Source organism: Passer montanus, unplaced genomic scaffold (assembly GCF_014805655.1).
Source record: "Passer montanus isolate IOZ18808 unplaced genomic scaffold, ASM1480565v1 scaffold77, whole genome shotgun sequence".
In the NCBI taxonomy this organism is placed as follows: Eukaryota; Metazoa; Chordata; class Aves; order Passeriformes; family Passeridae; genus Passer; species Passer montanus.
The window spans coordinates 3,426,545-3,453,541 of record NW_024372923.1 but is presented as its reverse complement, the minus strand read 5'-3'; the positions used below and the strand labels follow the sequence as shown (position 1 = coordinate 3,453,541).

At 40.7% G+C, this 26,997-nt stretch overlaps 2 protein-coding genes across 8 annotated transcripts; one reads left to right on the top strand and one right to left on the bottom strand.

The window, feature by feature from the left end:
• Nucleotides 1–30: 30 nt before the first annotated feature.
• ALDH18A1 (aldehyde dehydrogenase 18 family member A1) lies at nt 31–25,248 on the bottom strand. Of its 7 annotated transcripts, none has more exons than XM_039731364.1 (20): nt 25,061–25,197; nt 23,368–23,618; nt 22,086–22,124; nt 21,692–21,814; nt 19,202–19,425; nt 17,548–17,697; nt 17,357–17,461; nt 15,910–16,068; nt 15,275–15,365; nt 14,107–14,231; nt 11,568–11,712; nt 9,853–9,926; nt 9,117–9,216; nt 7,814–8,034; nt 5,785–5,922; nt 5,481–5,676; nt 5,212–5,333; nt 2,724–2,910; nt 1,765–1,860; nt 31–820 (listed from the first exon to the last, which is right to left on the bottom strand). In XM_039731364.1, the coding sequence occupies exons 3-20, from the start codon at nt 22,114–22,116 to the stop codon at nt 639–641; spliced, it is 2,469 nt and encodes an 822-aa protein (XP_039587298.1). In that variant the 5' UTR covers nt 22,117–22,124; nt 23,368–23,618; nt 25,061–25,197; the 3' UTR covers nt 31–638. The 7 variants fall into 7 exon arrangements, with proteins under 7 accessions (XP_039587298.1, XP_039587299.1, XP_039587303.1 ...); XM_039731365.1 differs by having other exon boundaries at nt 15,916–16,068; XM_039731369.1 differs by lacking the exon at nt 23,368–23,618 and having other exon boundaries at nt 25,061–25,248.
• On the top strand, nt 24,935–25,498 carry LOC120512741 (putative uncharacterized protein MGC34800). The gene has a single exon (XM_039731383.1). The coding sequence runs from the start codon at nt 24,935–24,937 to the stop codon at nt 25,496–25,498; it is 564 nt and encodes a 187-aa protein (XP_039587317.1).
• The last annotated feature ends 1,499 nt before the right edge of the window (nt 25,499–26,997 follow it).

The window sequence follows — 26,997 nt, the reverse complement described above, 5'->3', positions numbered from 1 at the left end:
ATAAACCTTGGATACAAATAAGTAACAAAATTAATGTAGCAGACAATGATGTCTTTTATCTACAATAGTCAACAATACAAAGAATTAGATATAAAAGGTTTCTTGGTCAAAAGTTTACTATACATTTGGAACATCTGTCTCCCTATCTCAAGACTGATAAAATACAAAGAAATTAAGCATAAAGCTTTCCAGCCCTCAAGAGATGCCATGATCCTAAGACTGAAGAAAAACCCTCAAAACCAAAACTACTGAGTCTGTTCTCCAGAACAGACACTGGAATAAAACAAAACTTAGGAAAAAAAAAAATTAAACTCCACCACCAAACACAGTTGCTACAGGGAGCACTGGGATAAAAAAGGAATGTAGTCGATACTGAAATCCTTCCTTATATTACCTATATGATTTGAAAAAATCTGTCTTTCGGAGAAGTGAGTTTGCAGATACTGTCTAAGGAAACTGAAAGGGAGGGAGGGAGGGGAAGAATTCTCACTGATGGGATCGTTTTGTATTCATTGTACTGCAAAATGACCAAGGACAATATTTCTGATGATGAAAAACAAACTCCTTCACCAGAGATTATCCTGAAGCCTTAACAACTTCAGGAAATAATTATACCCTGGGTTTTCTCCCCAGTGTTTTCAGTTGGCATTTCTCTGAGGGAGAGGGAGGCTTTCATGAAGATACTTCATGCTCCCATGCTCTGAAAAGTCAGAAACAACGTGATTGTCCCCCCTCAGCAACCACTTCGTAGTTAAGAGTCCTTCGATTCCCACTGGTCCACGTGCATGGATACGTGAAGTACTGATTCCCACTTCAGCACCTGCAGGAAACACCCAAAATAAAGGTAGTTAATCCGCTGATGATGTTCACTTCATACTAAATGTTTTCGTACCTCAAAGTTAAAAAGCTGCTTGCCTTTCAGGGACCTGCCATTCTCTGCTCCTCTCCAAATACCAATTGCATTTCCCTGATAGAGAAGCTCGAGGAGATTGTTACATGATAAATTGTAATGTTTATACTTCTGGCTACTACAGTTACTTTCAGAAAGAAAGATGCAAGAGAGAGAGAGAGAGAGAGAGGTATCTCTTGCATTGCTCTTAGGCTGATCTAAGGGCATAATCCTTCAAAGAAGAAAAAAAGCTAAACTAGTAAAGATTATGATCTTACATCCTTTTTTATCACATTGAGGAGATATTGGAAGACCTTAAAGGGAATTTTTCAGTCATATGGAGCACTGTTTAGCTAACACAGTAATAGCGTGTAGTGGAGACTTCTGATTTTCTGCCTCATCAAGGAATGAATGTTTCCCTTATCTTCTGCAATTCACAGTAGCTGCACCTGTTTATTTAATCAGTTTATACTCAGTTTAGTTCCTACCCTTCATTCCTTAACACTGCAGGACTTGCACATTGCACAGCATCTCAATCTGCCTAGCAGGACTGAAGCACTGCCTTCTTTACAGCATCATTAGAAAGAGAAATAAAAGGAAAGCTAGTCAGCAGTTTCACATCCTATATTGCATTGTTCTATTACTGTGCAGGCAGCATACTTTACTGCAATTGAATAGAGCTTCAGAGGATCCAAAATATCTTTGTGTGGATGAAATTTCTAGGCTTCAACTTTTCATACAGTACCCTTCCTGAAAACCTTTTATTAGAGAGTAAGATATGAGACTAATCCTACCTTTCAAGATTCATACTGCCACACTTTTCACACACCACAGAATTCTGCAGAGTCACAACCCTGCAATATCTTTACTCTTACCAAGTCCAAACCTATAGCCGTCAGAGAAACGGGTACTGGCATTCCAGAAAACACAAGCACTGTCCACATGCTGGAGGAAGAACTCTCCTGTTTTCTCTGGGAAAGAGGCAGACAAAAATAAAATCCATTACATACAGAATGATCATTATTCCAATAAACACTGAACATACATAACAATACAACTTTAACGTGCAACCTTATCAGACAGTACTTAAACAGCCTGGGCTAAGCCATGCTCATTTTTATCTTCCTCCCAGTACGCTTATCAATTAAGACACCACTGCAAATCTTAGAATAACCTCGCAAAAATTAGAAGCAAGCAAAAAGATGTCTAACTCCATTCAGTTTAGTCAAAGAGATTTATTTGCATGACCAAGGAGAAAGAATAGCTGCTCCACACAGCATCTGTCATTCAGACTGAGACAGTTGCGCTACAGTCAGCTCTCCATTAGTCTCAAACATGGAAGTGTTCCAAATACTGAGAAATCCTAAACTCAATTGCTATTGCGAGTACTATTTGAGAACGACAATGCAGAAATGCCAAATGCAAATGTGTGAACTTGGAGGTCAGTAGCCCTTAGCAACAAGACAGACATTCAAGAGCAACTCTATTTCCAGTATAAATCACTAGTTCACCAGGTCCCGTGGCACTGGTTATGGTATCGAATGCATGCCTTTTAGTGACAGGCATTTAAGCTCAGCAAGAAGTACAGAAACAGAAGCCTACTTGACTCACACTGGCAGCCGCAGATCAACATGACCTTAACTGCAGCTCATTCTCAGAAGTTCTGGGCTTGGTTTGGTTGGAGAGTCAACATTTGTTTTGACACAGCTCTAGTAAGGTTTTGCACTGGCACAGACCCAAGAGACGAACTACTACAATGTAGTTAGTTGCACTAACATCAGCAATTAGCAGTCAAACCAAAACAGCAGCTTAAAGAAGGTGCCAGGTCACTAACCATTCTCTGTGATAATCACATCCGTATGGGAACTTCCATACTTGTGGATATGTTCAACAGCCTCTTGAACGCTGTCCACCACCTCAATGCAGCACTCCAGGTCCCCATATTCTGTGCGCAGAGATTTCACTTCTGAAGGACTGAATGTCAAGTAAGATGCAAACTTTGGGCCAGCATGAATCTTCACCTGCAACACCAGGTACATTTTGTTTGTGGCTACTGACCATACCAGAGCCTTTCAGGTGAAAGTGTAGCTTCTTGTACTCAATATGGGATGGATAGCAGTCCCTGTGGTGCCATGTTTTGGACTTTTGACTAAAACAGTGTTAAAAACACATTAATGTTTTGGCTGTTACTAAACAGAGTTTGCACAACATAAAGGTTTTCTCTTCCTCCCTGTTCCAACTCTGTGCCTGTAGTACAAAGATCAGGAGCGTGCACGAGTTTGGGAGGGGACACAGCCAACAGCTGACCAGAACTGACCAAAGGGGTGTTCCATGCTATATAATGTCATGTGCTGCAATACAAGGGGGTTAGGGGGTTTTTGAAGAAGGTAGGCATTACCCAAGAGACTGGCTGGTCATTGTTTTTTTTGGCTGACAGCAAGGAATTAGCTTTGCTTTGTGGGTGTTGCTAGTGGGTTTTTAGTTTTGTTTTGGGGTTTACTTTTTTATTGGGTTATTTCCCCCTTTTTGTCTCCTTTCTTCTTCCTCTTTCCTTCACTTATCAGGCTATCTTTTAACCTGCAAGCTTCCTTGGTTTTGTTCTAATTTTCTCCTCCTGTCCCACTTGGAGGAGAGGAGAGCTAGCAGGCAGCTGGATGGTGCTTAGTCACTGAGTGGAGTTAATTCACAACACGCATGCAGTGTAAGAAAAATACACCTATTCTTTGGGAAACTTGGCATATAGGTGAATTAGCTACAAGGTACAGTAACTGACATGCTACGTTAGCTACCTACCATGACAAGCTCTAATTCAGGACTCATTTGAAATTACTTAAAGCAATTGCATCACTTAGTCACCAGGCAGAAAAGGCCAGTACAGCACTGCTAGGAAAACAGCTAAAATACTGATGCCAGCCTTTGTTTTAAGACAGCAACTGCAATGCAGAGAATAACTAAGGGAATGCTTCCAAATTTGCACCTACGGAAGTCTTAAGATCTTGAAGGACTTCTATCCTTTTATTACTTTATAAATTGATACGAGCCGTCTCTGAAGCACATCTCAGATACAAAGCAGTTACTGAGTCCAAAACAAAAAAACCTCACACAGATATTTTTCATTTGTTATAAAGAAAATTTTAACACATTATCAATCTCTGCCAAAACACCTAAACAACGAGAGATAATTTAGAACAGATACAGCACAGAAATTCCATGCAGATGAATTTCCATTCAAACAGGAAATTTTTACAAGACAAGCATAAATGGGAAATAAGGCAAAAGTCTACTAAATGTGAAGGCTTTTAAGACAACATCTGTAAACCAGCATTTTCTTGTGCAACTATAAATTACTTTAATTGCATAATCCTGCCCAATATTTGCATATTTCTTGTTGTCAGGATAGATCAGACAGTTAATATCCTCCCCACTGTATAAGGAGATGGGTTAGGGTTGGTGGTGGAAATGCACGTACATATATTCCTCCCATCCAAAATACAGGTATCTACCCTGCACTCTATCCTTCCCAAGAAACAACTAAACAAGGCATTAGAAACTCCAAACACTGAGAACTTGCTCCATGACTACTTACCAGCTTCTTTTACTATAACCCTTTCAACAGCATCAAAATGTAGGACCTCTCTATCCTCCATTAATCACTGCCTGTGCACTGTATTTGTCAAATACACAGTGCTGTGTGAAAACCCTTGATTTATGTGTAATTCATACTACTTCATGGATACTTCTTCCTGATGCATCTCTGCTACCTTTACCAGAAAAACTTTGCTTCTGTCTAGACAGCTAATTAGTATGCTGGCCCTTTGATATCCTTTGACATCCTTTAACTCTCAGGAGGGAAAATGGGTGGGAACAAAGGGCACCCAAGAGGACAATTTTAAAAAACACATGTATGAAGCAAATTCAGAAAGGATAAAAACAGAAGGGAATTCACTTGGGTAAGAAGCTAAATTAATAGACTCAGGAAGACAAGGCTTTGCATCTCACTAAATCTGAAAAGGTAGAGAAAGGTTGTGTATATGCTTTGCTGGCAGAAGATTATTTTTCCTATATACAAGGAAGTATATAGCAAAGGTATCCCAGTAACAGCCTGTAGCTGTCCTGAGTAAGCTGCTTTCAGATCATTTCTACAGAAACACTTGATGCTGTGTGAAGAACCAAAGTTCACTGACATGTACAAAGACACATATGGGTAAGTAAAAAGTTATGCCATGTAAACAGGGCTACACCAGCCAGACCAAATGATTCTAAAGTTTTAGGAAAAAAACAGACAAAAATCATAAAACAAAACACAAATATGAGTGACTAACCTGTTCTACTCTCAACATGTCTATGATCTGATCAAACAACGGGGTTCTCAGCAAGTCTCGATGAATTAAGAGAGTTTCCAGAGCATTACAGGCAGCAGGATATTCACACTTTGAGTCTCTGACTGAGATTTAAGAGTACATAATTGGTTACATAACATTCACAACAAAGATTTTTGCAAAATATATAAGTTATAAATTACCACAACTACACTGCATACTCCAAAGTTCAATTACACCCATGAGATTCAAGTCACCCTCCCACTGCTTACTTATTCGTGTGACCTTCTCAACACTGGCATCCATGTCAACATACACATGACAGATCCCTTCACTGTGACCCATCACTGGGATTCCCTTAGCAGCTTTCTGGATATTCCTGACTAGCTGTGATGAACCACGTGGAATGATGAGATCTATCAGCTTATCCAAACGGCAGAGATCTTCTACTTCCTCTCTTGTGTTCACCTGTGGTAGGTGCAATACAAAGAGCTTACAGTTTTAACTCTCAGGTTTTGCCACACTTTTTATACATACCATAGCAAAGAAACAGTTGATTTAACTCTAGGCACTTACCAGTTGCACTGCATCTCTGACTCCATGAATAGAGAGTGCTTCTTGTGTCAGATGATGAAGGATTTGATTGCTATGTGCTGCCTCTTTCCCTCCTTTAAGTAGTAAGCCATTTCCACTGGCTATGGCCAAAGCAGACACCTGCCAAAGGAGTTTATTATTGGGGAAAAAAAAAAAACAACAAAACTTTAAATGTATTCTGGTTCTTTTGTCAGAATAACACCCACTAAATAAAACCAGGATTTTTTGTTCAGTTGATTTATCAATATTAATCTACAGTTTTCCTTTCATGGCTCCGAAAAAGCATTACAAGTAGCAGCACATTTAACTACAGAAGTTAAATGTGCTAATTTCAAGAACAAGTTTGAGTTTTCAGGGTACTATTGCGATGGAGAGACTACAGTGAACAAGTCAGAGGAAACTATGGACATAATGCTTCATATGAATTGCATAGCTGTGTGGGCAATTACCCCAAGGAGACTAATTTTAGCAGCAAGAACTCTTGTCCCTAACCATTTCAGCAGAGAGTAGCAAAGAAGCTCTTCCTATGAACAGGAAAAACATTTTCATCCTGCTGTCTAAAACAGCAGTCATAAACAGACATCACTTGCTCTAAGCAAAAAAAAAAAAAAAGAAAAATTGAGACAATAGGCCCAGCATCATCTTTGCTTCCATGTTTATCACCAGAAGAAACCGATAGCTATTGCTTCTCTTCTGTTTCAGGTGTTAGATTTCAACCATTTAAGTCCAGCAACACAAGAGGTTTTTGATCCTTTCTACCTCAGAGTACATCAGATGCAATAAAGCTCTTTTTCAAAACTTTTTTGTATTCCTCATCCCAACTTCATTCACTATAGCCGCACAATTTGTCCACCTACTTAAAGAGAAGTTTAAAAGCATGCGCTGCTTTGGAAAGGAAAATCACCTCCTCTCCAGAGGTGAGTTTATTCTCTTTAGAACAAAAAAAACCTCAGTATTTTAAGTTATTTTGCTGTTATACTGTCTTCTGGGAAAGATTATATATATCATTACCATCACCTGTATATATAATCAAGCATACCAAGCATACACTCATTACAGTATCTATTGTATATTGTTGAGATGCTGATGCCAAAATTAGCCAGGCTCACGTCAAATAAGAAGTTAGTTTGGTGGCACTTTAGATCCTGATTCATAAAATAACCAGCCAGATACATCTTTCCCCTTCTAGTATCAAATAGGTAATAATAATCAAAATGCTTGATATTCTACCTCATTTGAATATTGAAGAATATTGAAAACAAGAAACACATTAGAAAAACACAATGAAGTGTAAACACCTGGAAAGTCTGCCTTACATAACTATCGTGTGTCTTTTTAACTTATATAATTAGACATTACAAAGCCATCTGATTGTATTTTAAAAGTACCTTCTAACTGCCCCTCTAGATCAGTATCACAAAAGAAACTAAACAAATAAGCTTATTTGAGTAAAGAGGCATAAGATTAAAAGAAATGTTTTGACCTGGTTTGAAAAAATGAAAAGAAAAAAAATACCAAGAATTAAGACACAAAAATCAAAAATTTGTGTGGTTGAAAGGAACACAAGGAAAGGGGTTTCAAAATGCTTCAGTCTCAAAGACTAGTAGAACATGACTACACTTCAGAACACCTGGATTTGGTGGAATCTATACAACACAATCTCTAAAGGATGCTTGCAATTTCACCCTGTATTAGAGGCAAACATGCTGTTTGTATATGCTCACTTAAAGCATATTAAATCTTAACCCAAACAAGCATGAGATGCAGTAGTGGACTAAGAGGAGGGAACTGCTCCTCTCAATCACAGACTCTCATACTACCATCAGACAAATTATTAACTGAACACAGCAGAAGCAAGTTCTAGAAACAACTCTGCATAAAAAACAGGGATGCCAAAAAAATCAATCGTAGAAGAATCCAAGCAAGAGTCCTTTGAAACAATACTTTTTGTAGCCTCTTGCTTGCTTGCCAACAGAAATACCCATTACTGTAATCTACCTTGCTTACAAACCTGTGGAAGACAGTCAGGACGAGATTCAAAGATCACGAGAAGGACACCAATCGGCACCGTAACCTGCTCCAAATCCAGGTCTTTTGCTATTCGAGTTCGTCGAATTACACGGCCGACGCTGTCCTGTGAGGATGCTGCAATCTGACGCAGACCAATAGCCAAGCTGTTTAGCTTTGAAGTAGACAGACTTAGGCGTTTCAACAAAGGGAGTGCTAATCTCCCTAAAAGAAAGAAAAAGTTGTGCTGAAGATAGATTGGTCTTTCTAGGCTCAGGCAGAAATGACTTAGATGACTGCTGAACCTAAGGAAAATTAATATATTTCCCACACCCTAGCAAGTAATTTAACTGAGATTAAAAATGCATAGCATCAAGTCTGGTAGTCACAATAAAACCCCTAAATATGATGACTATTTCACCCACCACATTTTCAATTAATGAGGTTTAAGTGATTTGTACATGAAGCAACCACACAAACTACCAACATCCAGAAAGATAAAGTTTGTCCTATTTCATGTACTGAATGCATGACTGATTTTCCTACAGATTTCTACCCTTTCAGTATTTCTGGAAGGTCCAGGCAGTAATTGCATCCTTCTGTTTTACAAACAGAAACACCAAAGCACAGACATACATATAGCATTTCTATGCAGACTGGGCAAGAAAAACTTGAATATTCTAGTCTGAACACGTTCAAACAGTAAGTTAACCCAGCAATGTCTCCTCATACACTCTGGTTAGTGGTGTCTTTCACATAGTATTACAATTCATTATGTGTTTTTTTCATGTACTTGTTATGCCAACGTGTACACACCTCAATCCCAGCTTCTCAATGAATGCATTAGTCTAACACAGAAGAGCGAGTTTCACCTGAGCCATCTAAAGAGAAACTTCCTCAATCAGAAGGGGACAACTGATGCTTTGGCAAGCATCAATTTAAGTGTAGAGATGATAGCATTCCCTTCAGGAAGCAAACATTACATTAACCAGCCCAGAAGATACTCACTTTGCTCATGACAGTAATAGAGATATTTGTTTAATTTTTAAAATTTTTTTTTTTTACAATAAACCACTTGGTGTTTTGTACTGCCTCATTATCTTCTCTGATGAAGGCATCTGTTTTATGCAATGAAGGAGGCTGCAGTTGTTTACACTGACAAGACAAGTTCTCAAAGTCCTGTGTTCAACAATCTGTGTCAGCCATACTGCCCAATCCCAGGTGACAGAAGATTCTAGTTCTGCTCATTTGTCTTGAGGCCCAGAGAGGTCCAAGATGATAGTACTATGGAAGGTTTGAAGCAGTACCTTTATTTTCAGCCTCCTCCAAGTCCTTCTTGTTTGCCAAGAGAATTTCTTCCCTCTGATCTGTTAGTAAGTCAGCAAGACGATAAATAATCTCTGCTCTCTGAAAGAGAAAACAGTTTCTGAACCAATTTCTTACCCAAAGTCCATGCTGTTTGACACCTAGTTCCTATAGCCCATTTATGCTGACCACATCCTCTCACTATCTTAACCTTCCCGATACTTGGGCAGCTGATTTTTCCAGCCCTCATCACACTGAAAAAGAAGGCCGAACACTGCTTCAGCCTTTACCTTGCTTTTTATTATCTTGCTTTCCTTTCCCAGTCTTCTTCACCAAACTCACATGCCTTTCCTTTAAAACCACCTTGTACCACATCATACCCACCCAGCTGCAGAGTAGTAATATCCACTTTAGTATACATGTTGTATGCTAAACTCCATATAGGTGTGAATGGAGCAAGTTATTCCAGCCAATTCTTCAGCAGCTCGAATCACCATTCACTTCTGTGTGTTACTTGATGCTATCAAAAGTTTTATAAACCCCATATGAAAGTTCGTATTACTTCACAGCCCCAAGGAACATGATCTTTTTGCTTTGATCATCTTTAAGCAGGCTACAATACAAACAATAGATCTGACACAGAAACAATAGATTCTTGTCCCAAGGGGTTCATTTATGTTATAAGCCTGTGTTCCACACATGCACATTATTAACAATTTGGCCACATTGTTCTGTCACCTGCTCAGGCTGTAGAGCCGCCAAGGTCCTGCCACCAGCTCGAGCCATTTCAGCCTGCTGTTCTACAGTAGGGCCTGCAAAAAAAACCCCAAAAATAGGCTATGCAGACCAAGTAACAGCACAGGCAGAAGTGAGCGCTAGCCCACTTGTCTTCCACTTCTTTGTTTACAGCATGAAACAGTTTTAAACAGAAAAATTCAAGAAAAATGTTGTATCCTAATAGAGAAGTCTGTACCTTACACAAAAATACTGTTATGGTCCCTACATAAAGAATCATCACAAAAACTCTGTCTCTATGTAAGAGCAAGTGTGCAGCATGTATCAAAAAGACGTGACAAAGGCCAAAAGAACAACAGGATAGCTAAGTCACTTGGGCATAGTAGTCTACTGAATGAAAAGAGGCAAACTTTGAAAAGTTTAAGTATCCAGCTGACAAATGTATGCATGGGAACGCACAAACAGTAATGGAAGCCAAAACCCTAGTAACAGCTTGCAGAAAAATTGCTTTCCATGTCCTTCCTTGTATTCATTTTAGAAGCAAGGTGCTGAAATTATATAAAACAGGTTGTGTTTCTGTTTCAAGTCACCATGTTCAGGAAGCATTTAAAAAAAAAAAATCACAAGCAGCTTGTGGAAAAACTGCCATTTTTAACTCTCCTGAAATAGCCTGTAAACCAGGAATCTTGAACCCAACTTCCATTTAAGAAGAGTCCCATGGAAACTGCCAGAGTAGAAATCATAGAGAGGTATAGTGGGAAGTATAATAAAAGAATGTGTGGACATGAGGTGTATTAGACTAATTTAAGACATCTTAAACCAGCTTTTTGAAGTGAGATTACACTTTACAAAACATGGCATTTTTTAATGTTCTTGGAGAAAAATTATGTATGTCAGCAGATATATTTGATTTTTTAAAGTTACTTGAATTTCCAAAGTGTGGGTTTTGGAAGATAGAAGACAAGGAGATTACTGGTATAAACACCACAACAGTCCACAGGGACAGACTTTTGCTACTTAGCATATTTGTGATTCAGAAAGGGATCACAAGATTAGAAGTTTTACTGCTGATACCAACTTATTATAATGGGGCTAACCAAAAAGGCACTGGAGCATAACGACACCAAGTGCATTCAAAGGATGATTTGACATATTTATACATGAAATCCATTAAGGATTACTATACACAAAGAAATTCACTTGGCTTAAAGTGAAAGTCAAAAGTATCACTCCAGTATCTATTCTGCTAAGGTGATGGATCTTTGGTCTGCTTTTATCCAACAATTATTACACTGTTCCAGTAATGCAGTGGCAGGAAAACATTCCTACCTACCATACTAGAAGACTGAGTCATAAAATAAACTAATGATAAAAAATAAACCTAAACATTACCTTAATTCAGCAGCACATTCTATATCCATATTTTCACAGTGAAATTGTGGATATTTGATGATAATTCTTAAGACTACAAAAGGCAAAACTTCTACTCTACTCACTGCATTCTTCAAATGCAAGTCTGATGTAACAGTTTATCAGCTGGAGGGAAGAAGAGCAGGGAATTCAGCAGTTTCTACCCCTACTTCAGAAAATATCTTTCAAAATCCATTTCGCAAGCAGAGAATGGTTTTCCAGTTATTGCACAGCTCTAGACAAATTTTAACCCTAATTTTTCAGGAAATCTGTACAACTCTCAAGGTACACATTAACTCTGTACTCACCTGCAGGTTTTACCTCTGAAAAAAAAGTTCCAACTTTTTTCCCTTCTACAATATCTGTGATGACATGACCTGAGATCTTTGGGTGGGTTCCATTTGCAATCACTACTGAAGTGCCTCCTTGCAGGGCCCACAGAGCTGCTTTCACCTACAGGAAAAGACAGAGCCAGTTACAAGAGATTCACTGGTTATTTGAATCACCACTCTCAACAAGACTTCTTGGTCCCCTCTGATGGCCAGATGGATCACTTATGCTTTCAAAGAGCATTCAACACACTTTGGGAATCTCTGAACTTCAGTGCTGGAATATTGACATTTGCTTAATCCTTCTACAGTATGTTAAGTTTACATTACAATTAGCTCATTAGTAAGGGTCCTTTGAAATCCCTGTGTACTGACTGGTCCTAAGATTAGCCTCTTTGCTCATTTTTGAGCAGAATATGATTTCTCTCAAATCCCAGATGCTACCTGCTGAAGAGGTACTGCCAGTCATTTCCTTCCTTTATTTTCCCAGTCAAGTTTTGCCAACATGGGCAATATTATCCACTACTTATTTTTAATTATGTGTCATTTATTTAATTGCAAAAGCTTCTCTGCTTACTCACTTCTATGCTTTCCTAATATGGTTCTACAATTTGGAATTACAGTCTACAGTCACTATGAGACACAAATGCCAGATAGGCCTATCACATCAAACTCGGCTACCAAAAGATTATCAGCTGCTTCATTATTGCTCAAATTTCATGCTGATAACCAAGATTTATTCTTTGAGCCACTATCTGTTTTCTATTAGTGATGCTACAGTTTTCCAAAAACGTCTCCTACATTCTCAACTGTAGCAAATTTTTGTTACAACACCTGCATCAAGATTTGCCTCTATGTGGCTCAAAAGACACCAAGTAACTCTTAACAGATTATTACTTTTACAATAAAGTACTCTCTGACCTTGGCAGCTTTACCTTCAATACCTGGAATTGTTTAAATTATCCTAGAAGCCAGATAAGGGAAAGTAATTTCTGAATAAGCTTTGTACATTCTATAGTAACAAATGCCTCCTCCTTTTGCCACCCTCCCATCTATGCTCTGGATACTTAAGAGTGTACCTTACCTGAGTCTTCAGAAAAGGGAATCATCAATAACATAACTAGTGAAGAATTTTACTTTGGTCTTTTCCTGCTTAGTCAAGATCTGTTTTGGTTTTTATAGACAACTTTCCAGATACGTCCCAGGGAAACCTGCAGCAATTAATACTACAGCAGTGTGTATCTCAGCCTCATGAGAGACATATCTGAAGGTGAACAACACACCCATGTTTATGTATTCACAGCAATGAACACTGAGACCACCTGACTGTACACAGGACTAAAACCCATTAACTCTCCCACCTCTACTAATCTTGAGTTCAAAAACTGAAGTACCTTGGTCTCCACCAATATATCCTTCAGAAGCAAACATTACATGGTACAAACTCAGAAAGGAGAGGTACCATATCAGATTTAAGAGACAGGGATTCCCAAAGTCTTTGAATTACCACATAAGAAAGAATTGAGACTGACTCTTATTTTAAACACAAAAATACAGTTCCAAATGTCACCTTTTAAAATCTACTTGAGTGTAATTCTTTACTTGCTCTTTGCAATTCACATCGACCTAAAAGAAAAGCAAAAGGAACCCACATACCATTTCAGGGTACTCAAAGAATAGCTGAGGCTGGAAAGGATCCCTGGAAATCATGTAGTCCAACTGCCTGCTCAAAGCAGGGTCAACTAGAGCAAGTTACTTAAGACATCATCCAGTCAGGTTTTGACCATCTCCAAACAGAGAATCCACAGGTTCTCTTGGCAATCTGCTCCAGTGCTTCAGCAAACTCATTGTAAAATTATTACATTTCATTTATTCACTTGTATTTCATTCTGTGCCCATGGCCTCTTGTCTGGATACCACCGAGAAGAATCTCGTTCTGCCTTCTCTAAACCCTTCCTTCAGCCATTTATACCCAAACCTTCTCTTTTCCAGTGTAAACAATCCTAGCTCTCAGCCTCTCTTAGTGTTACAGTGCTCCAATTCTTTAATCATATTCATGGCTCTCTGCTGGTTTCACTATAGCAAGTCATGTCCTTCCTGTACTGCAGCATCTAGAACCAGATACAGCTCTACAGATGTGGTTTCACTAGTGCTGAGTAGATGAAAGTAATAATTTTTCCCCACCTGCTGGCTATTTTCCTTTCCATACAACCCTGGATACTGCTGCAACAACTGCTTTGCCCAAAGGCCATATTGGTGGTGTACATTCCATTTGGTGTCTACCAGGACCCTTTTCACTGAACCTGCATTCAAGGCAGTCAGTTCTCCAGCCCATACCAGTGTCCCTAGGCATAAGACTCAGCGTTTCCTTTTATTGAACTTCTAAGGTTCCTGCCTGCCCATTCCTGCAGCCTGCCAAGATCCATCTGAAGCAAAAGATCCATCCAGCGTAAAGCACAACCATTTCATGTAGCTCCCTCTCCTTCCCAGTTGTGAAGCAAATGTTCCATATTTCTACCTTGGCTTCCATGCCACCCATTCCTACTCGGGATTTGGTTCCAAATGTTACAGACTGCTGGTCTCCTGGGTAGAATATGTCAATAAGCTTTGCATCATCAGACCCTGGAGGGCTGTCAAAGAGTCCTGAAATAAACCATAAAAATCAGTTATATACCCTCATGTCAAAAGCTCACCCACGGAAAAAGGAAAAAAAGAGAAACCAACAAAAGCAACCAACATGACGCTAAAAAGCTGTGTTCCACGTTACAGGATTGAAAACTTCCACTGAACCCTGCTTTTTGTGGGACTGAAAGCACAAAATTCTTAACTGGCAGACCCAAAAGGTATAGACTTATTGAAAACCTAAAAATAAGAACCCAAAAGCTCACATAGCAGCAAGCAAGAATAGAATTAACCAGCTAGACTAGAATGAAATACAGCTGCATCTGCTAAAAGAAACAGTGTTTATGGAAAGACACTTCTTTCCTCCTCAGGGCCTCAAGCATGTGCTGAAGGCCAGGATCTACTGAAAGAAACCCATCTGGAGAAGATGAAAAGAATATTTGACTTAAGGTGATGTGGACTGCATTGATCTGAAGCTGTAACGACTATCCTCCTCTCTCTAGAACAGGAAGTTCAACATCCATAGGTGGCAAGCTTATGTCACAACAATACTCAGAAGACTAGAGCAGTGTAAGTCAAAAGCAAGGGAGACAGAAAAAGCTAGCAAGACCCAGGTACCTGGAAAGCAATGACAAGGACTTGCAATATACCAATAATGCACTGACAGAACCTGCTGCCAGAAGAAAAAAACTATTGCAGAATAGTATTTGGTTTATACTCTTAATTCAAGATACACAGCTTTTATTCTGCATACTATTCCTGACTATCATACAACTCTGAGAAGCTAGCAGAAGTACCACAGTACATGCAGTATTCTGGGATCTGTAACAGGTCTCAGGTTCACATGCATTCTCATCCACCCAGATTCAACAGTGTGTCAGACAGTGTTTGGTTTATGCCACAGTATCAACATTGGGTATAGGCCTTAAGGAGTTATTGTAGTACATTGCAATTGTCCTTGTAAAACAGATTAACTGAAGAGATCAGTAAAACAGGAAAAGAGGTTGGTTTGACAATCTGATATGCTTCACTAAAACCAGAAATTAAAGAAATTACTCACAAACCTTCCACATCTGAAAGAACAATCAGGAGATCAGTTTTCATTTCCACAGCCAGTCGTGCTGCCAGACTGTCGTTATCCTTCACACTAATTACCTGCAATACACATGCATATCAGAAGCACAGAACAGTGTGAGAAACTTAGAAAAATTTGGTGCTAATATAAAAAAAGGCAATTTACCTCAGCACTAACAAGTCCTTCTGAGCTACTTTTTTTTCACACCCACTGGAAACTTCAAAGGTGATCTTTGTGTGAAAGTACATATGCTTCAGTAAAGTGGTATCCAAATGACAAGCAGTGTCATCAGTACTTGCATTTCTCCACCTTAGCACCCAGTGACAGGGCAAAAGGCACTGTCACTGTTTTAAGAAGGGGTGCTGGATTAGATGACCTGCAGAGGCATGCCTGCTTTTGGAAAAGCAGACAATATTTGCCCTGGTTTCACCCCATAACACTGTATCATGCCAAATACAGACAAGTCCACACAGTCTTCCAGTACTCTCTGTCCACATACTAATTCTGTATCTTTGTTTCTCTGCTGTAAACTTCAGAGGTCCCCTGTTATGGCATTAGTCAAGTACACATTAGCACTGCACCATCTGCAAGCAGGACCCCCCTCCGTTGCAATACTTTACCCACATTTACCCCCTGCAGATCACTGTTAGGCTCTGGAGGTGGAACAACTGCATCGTTAGTGTTAATTATAGGGACAATATTCATCCTTAAAAGCTCATGTAATGTGCCATTTAAGTTGCGACGCTTCTGCTCATCATGGAAATCCAGATTGGTGACTAAAATCTAAAAGGAAGAAAGAAACTACTTAGCCTACCACCTTTCCTGTGTATTTTCGTGTCATAACAGAGCAGTCATGCCTTTTGGGTCTCTACAGAAACAAAAGTCACATTTAAAAGATACAGAATACAAGTGAGAAATATTCTTTCTACAATATTAGCAGGTTTTTTCCACTGTAGCCTGTAATAGCCTATCTCAAGCTGACACATCACACACTCCAAGAATGAATTTGGAAAACAAGAACGTAATCAGAACAGAGATGCTCACGATAACTACTAAGGCCCTAGAGAAACCAACAGATTGCTCAAGATGCTGCCTTTCCAGTTATTCCTCCCACATTAATGTTCCTACTTGTAGTAAGCAGAAGGCATGCTTTATACCAAGACTTCTTCCACTCACTAGAACTCATTTACTCTTCTGAAACAATCTTGCCTCCTGCACGCAGATAGCATCCCTTTCTTTTAAGACAAAAAACACCCTCAATGTCTACTCTGGAGAGAATTTTCTTTGTTTTTACTCTGTCGTTGGACATTTGAGAACTAAGCAAACAACTCCACCACTCAAAATGTACGATAGAACTTGGAATCAATGTGTATGCTAAGTTTTTCTGCATGGACAATTAATTATTTTATATCAAAGGAATGACAGTTATCTACAGATTTGAACAAGATTACAATCCATATAATGACCTATAGTGATTTTCAGCTATATTATAAACGATTTGGCCATATTGGCTCTACCATAGTACAATAAGAAGTTCCTCCAAGAAGACTTCATACTAGGCTCCTAAATTTGTTAAAGTGTCTGAACAAATAAGGCCTTACAGTTAAAGCAATTCTGTATTTTCAGAGTGTCTAAGATAATCAAAGCCTGTTTAAGAGTAGTTCAACTGATACACTTGCAGCCTGCAGTATAAGACCCAGGCCAGGGATACCATCATCCACAAGCTGGAAAGGTTTGAAGAGAAAATGGACATCAAGTTCTGAAGTGTGGATATGCACTTCCATCAGCTTTACAGAATGTGTCACAATTTAGCCACTTGCAGTTTTTAAACCCTCCCTTTGGATCATCAACTTCAGCTTTTCTGAAGACATCTTAACAGACCCTCCCTGCCTATAGAAGAGCAGGACACACCTGAACTCCAAAAATAAAACACATATTCATTTTATATTGACAATAGATAACTCAGTTTCAGAAATATTTAGCAAGGCACTCTTGTATAAGCTACCATTTATGTGACAATAATAAGCTCCAAAAGTAGCAAGTCAATCTAGGAAAGAAGGGAGCGCCTTACCTGAGCTGCACAGATGCTGTACTGTGTAAACATGGCCTCATACAGAGCCATTAGTCCACTCTGTCCAGCTGCTGCACAGGCTCGGGCCTCCAAGACTGGAATGGCCTACAAAGACAAAGAGCAACTGTCAGGCAATGGCACACAAAGTACCAAACACTCAGGGAAAAGAAGGAGTGCCACCAGCCTCTCACCATATCTTTTAGCTGACTCTGGCCTGAATGAAGTGCTTGCCTCACACTCTGAGAAAGCAAGATCTCATGGCGCAGCCGCTGCTTTCCAAAAGCTACAGCCCCACTGGTGACAATCATCATCTCTCGGCCCTGATTTTGCAGCATTGAGACCTGTAAGTACAGGAAATTAGAAACAGGGTCTGGCATATGATCAGTGAGAGCAAAACAGCCCTGGCTACTATAACCTTGTGCTCACCAATTCCTGTTGACACAAGCACCTTGATTTCTCCATGGATGTGCAAAGCAAGGCATCGTGAATGCACACGATACTTCTGCACACCTTCCTAGCCACGCGGAAGCTATGCCAAGTACTGCATGCAATCTGTAACTTCTTACAAACCTTCTTTTCACAATATGAGCTTTTATGACAGAAAAACGCTTTAATCCATTCCCAAAACTACCATTATACAGCAACTTTGAATTCTAGAAGTGAAGAGGCCAACTCCCAATAGTAAGCTTTCAATTACTTCCTCCTTACATGTTTCTGGCCAGACCCCTTTCAAAGCCCCAAAGCTAAATGTCTTACATGAATTCAATACATTAGGTTAACTCTACTTCCCTGAAAGGACATGTCCAGTGCTCACCAAGATAGCGCTTTCATTTTGGAGAAGAAATACATGAGTTGATCCCATCCGTTTTTCCTACAAGTAATGAGATTTCAGGCTTTTCTCTGGAAGAACTCTGCTAATGCTCAGGTGATCAAGAAGGGTTGACTCATTTTGCAGAGTCCACATACTTCAGTGCCACCTTCCCATTAGAGACAACTAACGCCGCAGCCATGTCTTACTTATTGCACAAAAAATATCACTGTGCATATCTCTCCCTCTATACTGGGTTTGGCCAAGATGAAGTATAACATTCTTTATAGGGGTCTGTATGATACTGTGTTTCAGATTTCAGTTCTAAAACAGTTCTGGTAACATTCCAATGTTTTGCCTATTGCTTAATAGTGCTTGCATCAAAACCTTATCATTCCCCCATGAGGACCAGCACTAGAACAGTCATCAATGCTTTCCTGGTTCCACTATGTCTGATCCCAGCAGGTAAGCTAGCAGCTGGGCACAAAGTTCAGACAGGACACATTTAAGACAGCTGACCTTAAACTGGCCAAAGGGACTTTTCACATCATATTATGTCACACACAGTAATAGAGCTGCAGAATAGCAAGACACAGGAGGTTGTCTTCCAAGGTGGCCACCACTCAATAACTAGCAGAACATTGGTCTGCTTATGTGACGTAGCGATTGCCATCACAAATTACTTTCCCCCTCTCCTTGACTTATTAAACTATCTTAATTTCAACCCGTGAGTTTTCTTACTTTTGCTCTTCCCATTTTCTTCCCAATCCCACTGGTGGTGGGCACAGGTGAGGGGAGCAAACAAGAATCTGTGTGGAAGCTCAGCTGATAGTCAGGGCCAGCCCACCACACCTTCAAAAACCAATTTACTGAGTTATGTAGTATATAGTACTGCAGCATAGGGGGTTGAAAAGGGAAAGGCTAACACATTGTTTTAAAGAGTATCAATACTTTATGATGGTTTGCTACAATCTTCTGTAGCATCCAACAATCACTGAGTACCTGATATTAACACAAATGTTCAGTCACAAAATTACCTGCTCTACAATAGAAGCCAGTCTCCCGAGGGCCAAGCCACACTCATCTCCTCGAGTAACAACAGCACTACCCAGCTTTACTACAATCCGTTTTGCATGCTTCAGCTCACTGCGGTGTGCAAATGATTTTCCATGTGCACGGCTGAGTGGCACAGTGATAAATGGAATGTTGCTCCAACAACGGATGGATTCATTCCTTAACCTTTGGTTATGGCAAGGGAGATCTGTGGAGAAAGAGAGAAAAGAAAGAGAGAAAGAGAGAGAGAGAAAGAGAGAGAGAAACAAAACCAGTTTTAAGTGTTTCATTCAGACTTTTGACCCTACACAATACACACTTCCCAGTAACTGGGAATAAGAAGCTAGCTTTCCATTCACCAAAACAAAGTGAGAAACAGGAGTATCTGAGCAGCATTAACCATCCCTAAGGTATAGAAGGCAATATCCCATGCATCACAGAGCTCTGACTCTGGGAATATAGAAAACCAAACTGAAAGACACTGTAAAACAGCCTATATAGCTCACATCTCAAGGACTAGTTTTAAAAACAATCTCCTTCACCTTGCCTCATTAGATAACAGTTTAAGAGAGTTTTCCTGTCTGAAGTAGCACGAAAAGCCTGACTTTTAGAAAAGAAACACAGCTTTTACAACATCTCTAAGCCAGGTATTTTTGTGCATTGCTGAACCAGGGAAAATGAAGGGCCATGACAGATATACGAACTCTAAGTCACGCGGTGACATAGTGGTGTTCAAGCCCTTGAACAGGCCTCTTGAAGAGGTGTTTGTGCTCCAAGCCTGTCAATGTTCAGGTGGCAGTTGGACAATGATCATAGTGTGCTTTAGCTAGTCCTGAAGCATCAGGCTGTGGAACTAGCTGGCCACTCTAGGTGTCTTACAACTAACTATTCTGTTCTAGTCAGTCCTAACCAATCTATCATCTGAAGATGCAGAGGCATCTTTACAAATTAGTGAACATTACACCTTACTATTTAGTATTTGCCTAACCTACACAGTATAATCAGAAAGGAGTTTATTTCCAGTTCTCTTCGCTTCAAGAAAAGGGTTTAGAAGGTTCCAATAAGGTAGCTGTTGAGAGCTAATCAGTATCTGGAAAGAAACCATTTACTTTTTAAAGAAAAATAAGGAAAAAGACACAGTTCTAGAACAAGCAGAGAATTCAATTCATCCCCACTAAAGTCCTAATCATTAATCTTGCTCTATGGCCACATAAATCTACTGGTTTTTGTTATTTTACGCTGGACCGAGATGTGAAATTGGCTTCCACATTACACAAGCAAAACATTTATGGAAATGCAAGCCCATTAACTTGCTCCACATGCAACTAGGAGGAACTGACATAGCCATCTAGTCCAGGTTTTGGACAAGCAGGCTTAAAGGAATTCCAGTTTTTATATCCCATACCTGTCAACAGTTTCACTTCCCTAAAAGAAAGGAACACACATGAAACATACTTAAGTATTTGGAACTGCAGATCCTTCACTCTGCAGCTTGCACAAGGCTTGCCTCTCAGGAGTAAAGAAGCAGAATTTCAAAATACACAAGCTGAACAGAACAGAAAAAAAAATGTGGAGAACAAACAGAAAACAATGGAGAACAAAAAAAAATCCCTTTGATAAACGATGACTCCAGCTTTATATCACAACTGATGAAGTGACAAGAGTTGCTCCACTGCTGGATACTGTCAATACTTAGGAACAAACTTCTCATAGGTAGCACTGTGAAAATTACTGACTTCATATTATGAGGAATACTTAGAAATGTTACAAATACAAAAGTCAACAGAGCTGTAGCTCACAAATAAAAAGTTTTGAATTTTCAAGACTTAACATCTCATTCATATACTTGTTAATAAAAGAGAACTGTTAATAGACAGACCAGTGGGAAATTAATCTTGCATGGAATGGTAAACAGCTACTCCCTTGATCTAACAGAGTTTATCTATCCTTACCTTTTGTATTTCAGACCATTAATCAAGCAGACACTGAATGGGTCTCTTAAATTAGGTTTTCAGGGAAGAACTATTTACAGGGAACCTATGTATTTACACTTAGGTTTCCTGCATGCATCTTTCCACTTGAATTTAATCCAAGTAAATTTGAGTTTTGCTCTTTACTTTACTCAAGACATCTGAAAATGCAGATGGGGGAGCAGACACAATCAGATCTTGTTTTCCATGAATGTATGAGGTTGAAATAAGGAACTTTTACAGCAGCAGTACTTTTACAACTTTTTTTTTTCCTTGAAATGTATGTCAGAATGAAAAATACACAGACATCCAGCTGAATATTATTGAGTTAAGGGAGAAAGTAACACTGAGAAAGTAGAGCTTCCACTACAGTTCACTTCAGAGGTTGTAAGTTTTGAATGATATTAATGAGATGGTTTTCCTTCCAACATAGGAAAGAGCAGAGGCATGTTCAGACACATACTGACCAACATTTTAGAAATGTGTGCTTTCTCTCATACATACATAAACGGGAAATGGCTGCGATGGCATGTGGCGATGACATAAAGCACCATCCAGGGGAACGGACAAGAGGGCTCAGAGCAGCTCGACACAACATTTTGAGATGCTTCTGCAAATCAGGGATATCTGCAAGTTAAAACGAAGGGAGGATGGTTAAATAGCAATGACTTTCCATCTATATTTCTCTCCTCACCCACTCTCTCAGTCCAACTCCTCTTTTCCTGTACCATCTTAATACAATTTCCTCATGCCCACTCTCCATTTTGCATAATTTGCTCACGGACTATGATATAGAAGAAATGAAGGCCCCTCTTCCTTACCTGCTGCCAGATCTTTACTAAAGGTAAAGAATAAAACATGGCTCCCTGAGAAGGGAAAACACTATTAGTGAATGTACCTGCAATGGATAAAAGTAGTATTTTTTTCATGGAGAAGCCTGGAAGATAAAAGTAGAGAGATTGTATCATACAGACTTCTCTGTACACCTCACAATAGAGCATCTACTATATTTCTCATGAATCTCAACCCTATTTAATATAGGAAATATGCTCATTCACGTTTCCCTGAACACTATCAAATTACAAGACCTCATCCATGATTACAAGTAAAGACACAAATTTCCAAGCACTTGGCATTAGTTTCCCTTGACTGAACTTTTAAACACTAAAAGTTACTAGAGTAAATACACAGCAAACAAGGGATATGCAATTAGCCATCTCCTATGACAGGTCTAGTTCAAGTAATGCATCTAGTCTCACCATGGAAACAAACGAGATTAAGAAGAATCCAGCTCTCCCAGACAGCATTTAAACCACAAAACTTCTCCTTCCCCTTTTACAAAACTTTGCTTCCTTTCCTTACTTTCAATCAATTTTCAAGCACCATTGAAATACAGCAAACAAAACTGCACAAACTATGGTACATTGAAAACACCACAAGGAGACCTTATAGTATTTGCACTGGAAGACTGCTATTGCAAATACCAGGACATTTACAGCACTGACAGATGTGGCATACATGTACATGAACACTTGAAGATGCTCATTACCTTGCATCAGTGTACTATTATCCCTCATTATAATCCTTACCAAAATATACACGTCTACATCAGACAAGGCAGCCACCAGTACATAATGTTCCTCCTGTTTTGTCTAGTAAAGCTTACATTGTATGGAATTTTAATATTAATCTGCAATATCCCTCACAGTTCTGTATTTCATGTGAAATACTGGCCATTGCCAGGATGAGGCAGACAAAGGACTCTGAGCAGATCCTGCAACTAAGCAAGTAGCCAAAGTTCTCTGCTCATAACAGGGTAAGCTTAAAGCTGGGGAACAGTAGTACCTAGACAAAGGTTCCCCCTTTGAACCCTTCCCAGGCATCTCATGAGCCTGCCTCTGGGGTTGCACAATTCTCACTATTTATGTTTCAGCCTTCCACCTTGAAGATCACCTTGACCTCTTCTGTTAGACACTCTCTTCTCAAGGGGGTCTTAGCTGGGTCTCAGAGAGATGCTCCAGATCCAGCAGCTCCTGACATGAGCTAGCAAACACCAGGTTCTTTATCCAGACCCCCTTCCACAACAAATACCCTGAGTGGAACTGCCCAGTCCCCTTCATCTCCCTCTACAGGCTATGCCCCTTAAAGGACAGAAACAGGCATGCTACCTGAAGTCTCACCTCCAGACACCTCCTCTTAAGTGTCCTGTCAGACCTTCAACTCCTGCTATAGTAACAACCTCCACTTGGTGCTTCGCTGTCACAGAATACAGACCCACACTGGCCAGATAAAACTGTGCCATCTCCTTGGCTGTTCCTACTGATCTGCTGGAGAACCACTTCGCATTCTCACTACAGGCTGCTTGCAACTAAGAGCAACCTTGTCCTTCTGGAAGACTGTCTCCTGTTTCCCTTTGCCAGAGACAACTTTCCTAAAAGAAGACAGACAATGAAGAGTGAAAAGTGTCAGTGTGGATCTTTTGAAGGAAAAAGATTATAAAATATAGCATGTTTTTGAAACTAGGTTGTGAAAGAAGGCAAGGAGAGCAAGTTAACAAGAAAACAGCGAGTTTAAAACAGCAGCAAGCATCAGTTTGTGAAATGGAAATGCATGCTGCCAGAAAGGACAGAGCACAGTTTACGGTATGATGTAAACTACAGGCCTTCTTTCAGGCTAATCAAACTCCTTGCCTCTTCTCAGTCAAGGATTTAAAGTTAATTTCAATCCTCATTTGCCATTCCACGCACATTTCCACCACTTTCATAGCTGGAAGGATTCTGACATTCAGTGACAAAAAAATTTTTAAATTTAAAATCTTTTTTTAAAAAAATAAAACTTTCCTGCCTTACTTGGAGGAAGCAATAAAAAAAAAGCAAAATGCATTATTCAGGTATTCCTCCTAGTATCAGCTTAAATTTTTTTCCATTACCAGAAAAACCTAATTCTTCCAAACTAGTCTCCAAACATGAGCTTTAAAATCATCACTTTCCTATCATCTTTTTAAATAATGAAAGTTACCCTTGTACTATTGCTCGAAAAAACAATACCATTACATAGTTTTCATGTCTTTATTATCATAAAAACAGTTGTTAAGTAGCACTGTACATTTACGTGCTGTTCCAGATCAGTCTCCAAAGCAACCAGCCATCTCAAATCGTAAAATCTGTGCCTTGGAAAACCAGAGTCTATAACACTGTTTGTCGAGTCTGCTGGCTGCAAAGCCAGAGCATGTCCACAATTACTTTTAGTGAATTGATTAAACGAAATAAACTGTTTTCACAGTTTTAGATATAAAGGTAAATATCTGAGCATTAAGACATTCCACAAGTAAAAAAATCTGGAAGTCAAACTCTGATCGACAGAACTATTTTGCAGAACACTTAAGCACAGAAAAAGAGATAAATCAAGTTCAAAGGAAATATACACATTTCCTGAATTTCTATGAAGTAAGTCTTTCCCACAACACAAATTTTAAGTGCTCGGTAACATTCAGAGGCTTTTACTATTTAAACCGCTTCATTACCTTAACAACTGCAACTTCTGCAAGGGAAAAAAAAAAAAATCTGCAGTTCTTCGTGCAAACTTTAACCCTAGAAACATTCCCAGAGGGAAGCCAGTTCAGAAGAACTGACTAAAATAAATTAAAACTTCAAATAAACGGTCTTTAGAGCAGCTCGCATATAGGTTCACCCGGGTTCTGCAGAGGGTACACGCGCAGAGAAGCGGCAATTCAAATCATCAGGTACTATGCGATTCCTTCCTCTCAATAACGCGTCCCAGCAGTACAGTGCGGTCACGGCAGCACTGCCTGGCGCAGCAGAGCAGCACCTTGTCCTGGCTCGGAACCCCTTCGAGTGCTTTACAGGGCAGTACCTGCAGGAGCCTGGTAGTCTATTCTGCCAAATCCAGCCTGCAGACGAGTTCTGCAGCACAGGAGGGGCGGTGGAGCAGCAGCACCGGCGCAGGGCCGGGCCTCGGCGGCCTCCCTGCGGCGCGGGGCCTGAGGGGCCGCGCGGCTCTCCCCGGGGCTTCCGGACCCCGCGCGCTCCGCACCGCAGCGGGCCCGCGGAGCNNCACCCGCGGGCGCGCTCCCGCCGCCGCGGCCCCGCTGACCCACCGCAGCCAATCCCCGTCCGGAGCGGCCTCGGCCGCAGCCAATCCGCGGCCGCGGCGGCAGCAGCCACGTCACGTCACCGACCGCCGCCTCGCCGTCCCCGCCCGCGCTCCTTCCCCCCGGCGCTACCGGTGGATGATGTAATTCCACTCCACGTTGCAGCACAAAATCCTGGCCTTTGTAAATTACAGCATTAACAACTGTTTAGTCTAGCCCCAGACTAGTTCAGACAGCCCTACCCAAAGCTGCTGAGCCATCTCCCACAGCGGCCTCCCTTAACCTAAGTTCTCCTCGCTCTCACATATTTGCAGTCTGGTGCCCAGCAGATGAAAGGGGTCTGCAGCCAATCTTCTGAGACTGGCTTTAGCTCCTTAGGCCGTTCACATCCTTTCTTTTCTCCACTGCAGCCCACACTTCTTCACAGGTGCAAGAGTGCTGGCTTTGCCGTCCACTTACCTCCCATATGCCATCTGAATTCACTTCTAGATTAAGGGAATCAGGGTAATTTAGAACCATAGAATATCCTGAGTACTGAAGGACCCACAGGGATCATCAAGTCCAGCTCCTGGCCCTGCACAAGACAGCCCCAACCATCACACCACATGCCTGAGAGTTGTCCAAATGCTTCCTGAGCTCTGTCAGCCTTGGGCCCATGACCAGTGCCCAACCACCCTCTAGGGAAAGAACCTTTTTTTGATGTGCAGCCTAAACCTCCCTTGACACAGCTCCAGCAGTTTTCTCAGGTCCCGTCACTGGTCACAGAGAGCAGAGGTCATTGTCTTGTCCCTCCCCTGCCTCTTGGGAGGAAGCTGCAGAGTGCAATGATGTCTCCCCTCAGACTCCTCCAGACTGAACAAGCCAAGTGCCCTCAACAGTTCCTCATATAGCTTTCCCTGGAGACCTGTCACCATCTTTGTAGCCTTCTTTTGGATGCTCTCCAATAGCTCTGTATCTTATGTTATGATGCCAGAACTGCACACAGTAGATGTCACCTGCACACATTTAGGAATTTGGAAAACACCTTTAAGATTGCTGAGTCCAACCACAAGCCTAATGCCATTAAGGCCACCAATCCCTGTCTGCAGTGGCCTTGGATGCAGCTAATCCACAACCATGGTGGCCCTAGTCCAACCCTAAGTGTCACATCTACACAGCCAGGAAAAGCACTGCCAGGGGCACTGGCGGGGGCTTTAAATCCCTCCCGGGATGGTGACTCTACCACTGCTGCGAGCAGTGAAAGGGTGCCAGTGCCTGACCACCCTTTCTGTGAAGACGTGTTTCCTAATAGCCAACCTAAACCTCTCTTGGCACTTCTTGAGGCTATTTCCTCTCATCCTGTTACTGGTTCCAGGGGAACAGAGCCAGACTCCCACCTGGCTGCATTCTCCTGTCAGGGAGGATGGTACAGAGCAAGGTTTCCCCCTGAGCCTCCTTTTCTTCAGGCTGTACCCCCTCAGCTACCTCAGCTTCTCCTCATGAGACTTGTGCTCCACACCCTTCCCTAGCTCCATTCCCTACTCTGGACATGCTCTAGTCCCTCACTGTCCTTCTTACAAAACTGACTTCAAGATTAAAGCTGTAGGCCTCACCAGTGCCCACTGAAGGGCAATGGTCACTAACTGGGCATGTGGCCACACCATGGCTGATACAAGCCAGATGCCACAGGTGTTCTTCGCCACCTGGGCTCATATTCAGC